At 47.5% G+C, this 7,450-nt stretch overlaps 1 protein-coding gene across 1 annotated transcript; it reads right to left on the bottom strand.

Moving 5' to 3' along the window:
- Positions 1-4,987: 4,987 nt before the first annotated feature.
- LOC311376286 (dynactin subunit 6-like) lies at positions 4,988-7,234 on the bottom strand (the record flags this gene model as incomplete). The annotated part of the gene is made up of 6 exons (XM_084491130.1): positions 4,988-5,700; positions 5,937-6,079; positions 6,598-6,645; positions 6,783-6,871; positions 6,986-7,091; positions 7,170-7,234. Coding segments are annotated over 6 exons (550 nt in total), but the record flags the coding sequence as incomplete, so codon positions are not given.
- Positions 7,235-7,450: the final 216 nt, after the last annotated feature.

Here is a 7,450-nt window from a genome sequence, read left to right as displayed (position 1 = left end):
CAGCTGTGTTTGACAGGTCTCGGTGCTGAGCCGTGTGGTCTGATGCATGCCCCCCCCCCCCTCCCTCCCGCCCGCCCCATCGCCACGCCAACCACCACCACCACTTACACACACACACACACACACATACACACACAGAGGGTGTGAGGGAGAGAGAGAGAGAGAGAGAGGAAGGGTTAGGGAGAGTGAGAGAGAAAAGTGTTATATGGAGAGAGTGGGAGAATGTGTGAGAAAGAGGGAGGAAGTGAGAGTGTGTGTGTGTGTGTGTGTGTGTGAGAGAGAGAGAGAAAGAGATTGAGAGAGTGTGTGTGACAGAGAAAGGACAAAGTAAGAAAGGGAGAAAGAGGGAGGCGGAGGTAAAGAGGTAAAGAGTGTGTGTGAGAGAGAGAAAGGACAGAGTGAGAAAGAGAGAGGAAGAGATAGAGTGTGTGTGAGTGTGTGAGAGCGAGAATGGACAGAGGAAGAAAGGGAGAAAGAGGGAGGAGGTGATAGAGAGAGTGTGTGTGAGAGAGAGAAAGGGAGAAAGAGGGGGGAGGTGATAGAGAGAGAGTGTGTGAGAGAGAAAGGGAGAAAGAGGGAGCGAGAGAAGGGGTCTATCTGGTGGAAGTGTCTTGGGATGCTTGTCAGCTCTCTTTGACGTGGGCCAGCCCTGCCAGATAAAGACCCTCGAAGTGAGTTGTGTTCGACGTCATCCAGAGATTGATAGCGGCAGAACGCGCGGGCTGAAGTGGAGCGAGATAGCACACGACGGGTAAACACACCGGGCTAACAGATAATCAAGCTAATAATAATACCGATGATAAAATGATAAACCTGCTCATACCTTACTACTGCTAGTACCTTAGTATATTCCTGCTAATACACTACAAATCTGTGTTTCTTTAGTATCTACAAAAAGCTAACGGAGCCAGATGCAGGTTACGAATAAACCCTTCCAGAGAGTAAATAAAGTTACGACAAACGTAGAGGGAACTTGAGCGGCGAAATCCGAAGAATCTGTGTTGCCTTTCCCGGCGGCGAGGCAGCAGCTCCATAGGGAGCGCTACAACATTAGTCTGTCATGACACAACGCCGATATATATCGATCGTCATGGGGCTATCCTCTAAGGACCCCCCCCCCCCACCCACACCCCAGCCCTACCGCGCAACCCCCCCCCACCCCCCGCTTTCCTTTCACTGCTCACGACGCGGGGTCGAGAAAACCTCTAGTCTGTGCTTGCTTGTTGTGAATTGTTCATCCTGAGACTAATGAACTTCCTTCCTTGGCCACGCCCTCCTCTTCATCAGTACGGGAAGAATATGAGAAGGCAACATGGGATTTGGAATGGGGCCAGAAAATGTACACTTGAGTCTTTGGAGCACAGAGGCCCAGTTAAGTGTGTGTGTGTGTGTGTGTGTGTGTGTCTCTCTCTCTCACTCCCTTCTCTCTCTCTTTCACTCCCTTCGCTCTCTCTTTCACTCATCTCTCTCTCTTTCACTCCCTTCTCTCTCTCTCTCTCTCACTCCCTTCTCTCTCTTTCACTCCTCTCTCTCTCTCTTTCACTCCTCTCTTTCTCACTCCCACTCCCTTCTCTCTCTCACTCCCACTCCCTTCTCTCTCTCTCTCTCCCTCCCTCCCTCCCTCCCACTTGATGCCCTTTGATCCTCCTGTAAGATCACTAATGAGCATTATGTGACCTGCTATAATTGGCTGGAGGAGGGGGGTCACCTTGAAAGCAAAAGCAGCTTCAGCTTTCCACCTTCACGCCTTCGTTCGCGTGAAACAAGCTCACATTTTACATCTCGGTTTATGTAAAACGCAGTCCTTTTCTCTCCCCCCCCCCCCCCCCCTTTACTTTTGTTTTTCTAGCGTGCGCTCTGATTGGTCAGGCCCTCCATAAGGCCGAATACCTCTGCGAAATCCAGCGGAGAGAAGAAAGTAATTAGCATTACTTAAGCGTATACCACTCGTTCGGCCCCGTGTTCCTGCCGGTCGTAGTCCCCGCCAAGGGGGGAGTGGGGAGAGGAGGGGAGCGGGGGGAGACACGGATCCGTGCTCTCTGAGATAGCGGCTGGCGCATCTCTGAGTAGTGAGGTAGAATGCGGGTGCGGACCTCAAGGGCAAAGCACGCGGGTCACGTGTGTGGCGGTGAGCTCGTCTGACGGGTGAGGGGTAAAGGAGAGGAGACGCGTCTCATGAAAGAAACAAGCGGCGCGCGTGTTTTTGACGCCGTGCTTTGGACGGGACTTCTGACGCGCGGGTACTTGGCGGCGACCTCCAAGCGGAGGGACGACCTCTGTCGTTCTCCTGATGAATATTAAACTCTGTCTGGAATTGGTAATCAGGGCGAGCCCTGGTTGTTTCGGGATTGCAGTCGCCATGGCAATACGAGACACACTCGCCTGTTGTTTTGGATGATGGTGTCTGGAGTTTTTTTTTTTTTTTAGGGTCAGTCATCCAATAAAATGTCTGTCTTTCTTTTCTAGTTAGGGACCGTTGAAATATAGGGACAGGTAAATGCTTCACCTCTCTGTAGAGTGGAATGCTTTTTAAGGATTGTAAATACTACTTTAAAGGGGACAGGTAAACATGTGCATTGTCTTGGTTGGGCGACCACTAAAAGGTTCATAGTTCAAAGTGGTGGACATGGATGCCAGATTTCGTGCCAGTTAATTTCTGCTGCAATTAGTTTGGTTTATGACATATGGGGTTATTAATTGACGTGTTTATCGTTATTTATTATAGCATTATCTTAACATTGAGTAGCCACACAGTGCATCCATTTCAATCGATACAGCGCCATGTTTATGACGACGTTGTCGAAGTCAGAGATCTTAGTGTCATTGGTCTTTTCCCCCTCTTCCCCGCTGCGATGAAATTAATACTTTCTGTTGAAATGCAACGGAAACCACTGAGTTCTATAGGTCACGCTTCACTTCTCAAAGGTGGGCCGAGATGCAAAGGGCAGCTGTCACAAAGCCTCTATCTCCAACTGACCAACCAGGTGGCCTGCTCGGAGCGGCCTGATACCCGTCTGACTGGGAGAGAACATGACCAAGGTACCCTGCATCAAACACAGGATCTTTAATCACTGGTTTACCCTGCTTTAGGATGCACTAGGATGTGCCCTACTGCTGTCCAACATGGGTTAATGGCTAGTTTACTTTTAGGCTATGGTTGCGTATACCAAATAACACATTTTAAATGAGCACATTGCCAATTGTTGATGGCAATATTATTGTTGCTGAAACGTACCAAATGTTTAATTAATTAAGAGTATTTGTATATATATGAACATAGTTAATCATACACAACTAATACATGACCACTTCCCTGTAGGCCTACCCTCCGTTGAAATGAATGTGTAACATATTAGCTATTGAATAAAACGAATAAAGTCGACCATTCTTTGCGCCTTACGCATCCCGTCCGAGACAATCCAGCGCGACGAACGTCCTCCTTCTGTTTTAATGTAACCGCGGCAGCTGCCCGATTTAATTTAATAAACAATCACGGCGGCGCGGTGGAGGGCTATTCATAACACCTTCCCGATATAGACCGTTTGAACTTCCTGTGTGCATTTCCAAAATACAACTTGCTGACATTATTGTTTGAAAAAAAACTACAAAGACAAAGCCCGTGTAGATTAGAAACCCAAAGACACCGCACCCTCCCTCCTCCTCTTCCCTCCCTCCCTCCCTCCCTCCCCTCCCTCCCTCCCTGTGAGGTGACTGTCACTCTGCAGCCGCGCCTGATGTTTCTCCCTCGTGTCATTCCGGAGTCAATTGCGTTGACGCTTCGGAGAACGGAGAAAAAAAGAGACAAACTCACACCCCAAAATAAAATCGACGGAAGGTGAAAGGGGGGGGGGGGGGGGGGTGGAGAAGTGCGAACATAAAGGAGCCCGGACAGAGAACAGAGGGGGCCCCTGCTGCACGTTGGCACGGAAATAATTAGGCCCCTGGTCGATGCTGGCCCGACGCAGGGGCCTATACCGCCATGACACATTCAAATGAGTATTGGCAGGGCTGCACGGCACCAGCTGCGGACCTCCTGCAGGGAGCCACTGTGGCACGCCCTGCCCTACCCTGCACACACACACACACACACACACACACTGACCACTAGGGAACACCCCCCTCCCCCACCGACACACCCTGCTCACACACCAACCCAACCGAGAGCAGCGTGGTGTAATCTTTTTTTTTTTTTTTACTAAGCACGATGCTTGGATGGAGGCCACACGTTTTAAGGCGTTTTTGAATGGATAGAGTAAAAGGCAGAGCTATAGCTACCACATGATCTTCTGTTAGACAATGTCACCCATTATGAGTGGAGGATTCTGACTGGGGCAAACACAGGCGAGGGGGTGAGGGGGTCTGTGCCCTGCAGATGGGACATCCCACTTGATGGGTGGGGTGGTGGGGGGGTTAAGGGACGTCGGATGGGTGGCGGGTGGGGGTTAGGCAAAGTAACTGTCTAATTGTACTCTACCACTTGCACAATCTGCACAACCCCACCCATGGCCATTAGCTGTAATCCCTGCTCTTTACCAGTACTCCCAGTGCGCCGGTAGCACCAATTTGCCAAACCCAATTTGGGGAGCACCAGACTGGCAACCAAACCCACCCTGCTTGGAAGCACCAGACTGTTATACGAGCGCGCGCGGGCCACGCCCTGTTCCAAGGCGTCACATTTCTTCCGGATGATTAGATTTATCCTCAAGTGAACACTGCGGATCGAGATGACGCCAGCCTTTCATAACCCGATCGGTGCTGCTACGTGGCTTTTATTGGTTGGTTTTAATACACACGAAGTGACAAAGAAGTGCTTCGAATATAAAATAACTGTTTAGTTCTCTTGGAATCAGTGAATATTTGATTGCTGTATCAAAACGGATGTTAATCATATTGAGTTACTACGACAATAATAGAGGGGGGGGTGGGGGGGGGGGGGGGGGGGAATTCTGCCGTCTGTGTTTTATTGAAATCTGTTATCACCCGACTAAAAACAAACGTATCAAAACCATGATGGTAAGAGTTGCTCGATAGCGCCTCCAGGTGGGTGTAAGGTGAGGTGTAACAACATGTTTATCATGATCATCCTCTATTTGAGAGTCAGATGTCGGTCAACTACCGAATCAATAAAGTGAACACGTACATAAATAAAATTATTACATTGTTGGCAAATGTGGCATAACTCTTAGTATTTCCTTCAAACATTAGATAGCAATAAAGCAAATCAGTAGTAACCCTAATCTTAAAACAACAGCTTGCCCTTTCTTACATGGCAGAGGAAAAGGAAGCCATAGTAACATTTCCACTGCAGCCATCAATTTCGTTCAAACATAGCCTATTACGCTACGGCTAAACAACTAAAGGTCTGAAGAATAAGTCCTATCCGCCTCCTGAAAATCAATGTGGTCTGTCGAGAAAAAAGTGAGGAAATCGAATTTGGAATAGGAGTAATGGCAGCAGTGAAACATTACCTAGTGCAAGGTTATGTACCCAAACAGCGGTACACACAGGAATGCTACAAAGACACAGTTAGCATGGATCAGGGAGCAGTTTGTGTGAAGATAAAGCCTGAACGCATCACTGCAGCCTGTCTCCGGTCCTGGGTTAGTTTCTGACCGGTGTGGTCCCGGCCTTGACTGCCTTCTTCAGGTGGTGGTAGTTTGGCAGGATCTTCATGAGGAAATCCAGTTGAAGAGTCTGAGGCTTCAAAATAAAAGTAAGACAAAGAAAAAGAAAGAATATTATTATATTACATTTAAAAAAAAAAAATACTGGGCAGGATCTTCATGATGAAATCAAGTTGAAGAGTCTGAGGCTTCAAAATAAAAGCAAGAAAGAATATTATTATATTATATAACAAAAAAAGATTGAATAAACTGAAATAACGACAACAGAAGCGTGGCAGGCACCAATGAGAGAGCGGTCGGCGGGATTCGAACCTGCGGCTTCTCGCTCTGCACGCGCCGCTTGCCGCCGGCACCGTACACCACCGTGTTCTCCGGGATGACCTCACTGGTGTTGACATGGCAACCGGCCCCGATGATGCTGCCGCTCGTCAGGCTGACGTTCCGCCCAAGGTCGGCTGAGGAACGGGAATGAATAGATCGGAATAACTGAATTTAAATATTTACGAACGGGCACACAACAGGGAAATGGCTTCACGGAGTACCGGTCAATAGTCTCTAGTCTGAAGGCTGAGGGGTGTGTGACCGCTGAGCCAAAGGATCAAACACTCATGGGTTCTGTACTATAGAGTCTCTCCCCACCTTTAGAACCTCCACCAAAACTCAAGCCAATTTAATGACTGTGTTGCATTGTTAATAAAAAAAAAAGGGTTTGTTTACTATATTTGCCTGTTTTTTGTATTTGTTTTTTGTATTTGCTTGTCTTCACTGTAAGGCGACCTTGAGAGTTTTTGAAAGGCACCCTGAAATAAAAGGTATTATTATTATTATTATTATTATTAATAATAATAATGTCTGCAGTCTACCTGTAGGCGTCCCCCACGTTCAGTATCTTTGACCCCCTACCTGCTCATTCATGACATAAATGCCCAACCTCACGTAAAGTATGTTTTGAAACTGCTGTAAAGTGACTCACCTTTCGACTCGATGACGTTGTTGTCCCCTATGTTCAGTGCTCGAGATACTTGGGATGAGAAGTTAAAGATTCAAGCGTAGTCAACCGGGGACACCATCACTCTATAGTACAGTGTGTTGAGGTGAGATGGTGGTGAACCCGTCCCAAGGTTGAACGCAAACATGTTTGTTGTCTAAAAAGGATACCACAGCCGACCTCAAACACATTGTTGGTTCCTATTGTCATGGTCACAGGCTCCACCTCCTCCGTGTCTGGCATGATGTTTTCAGGATAACTAAGTGAAATAAAATACAAACATGACTCTTACCAACAATGTAGACAGCAGCATATAGGTTCAATCTTTGGTTATGTATTTTAGCATGCCCTGGATTTGTAGTAGATATCTTACCTGTTAATGATGAGGGCCTGCTCCTCAATTAAGTTACCTTCCCCAATGATGATTGGTCCTGCCTCTGCTATGATCCTCGCTTTGGGATGGACCACCGTCCTAGCGCCTATACATGCATTGGGCATGGTTACCGTTACATTTTGAGCAGAGCAATTGGTATAACTGATCAAAAGCAGATGCTCACCGATCGACACATCTCCTCGTATTTCACTTTCGACGCAGACGACAGCCCCTGTTGCGATTTTAGCGCTGGAAGAAAAAAAATAAACAGCATTTTGAATGATAGTCAAATGATACACAGCATTGTGCCAGAAAATAGCAATGGCAGCTACATCACAGATTGCCATCAAATCGTATACTCACAGTGACTCATTACACAGCGAATCGTTAAATATGTAACATAAGGCCTATTTAACACAATAAGGCGCGCGTTTATGTGCGATCCCCACAGTGATTTAATGCTAC

This window comes from Micromesistius poutassou (genome assembly GCF_964030765.1).
Source record: "Micromesistius poutassou genome assembly, contig: SCAFFOLD_6063, whole genome shotgun sequence".
NCBI lineage: Eukaryota > Metazoa > Chordata > Actinopteri > Gadiformes > Gadidae > Micromesistius > Micromesistius poutassou.
Note: the sequence above shows the minus strand (reverse complement) of the source record. Positions and strands in the feature narration are given on the sequence as shown.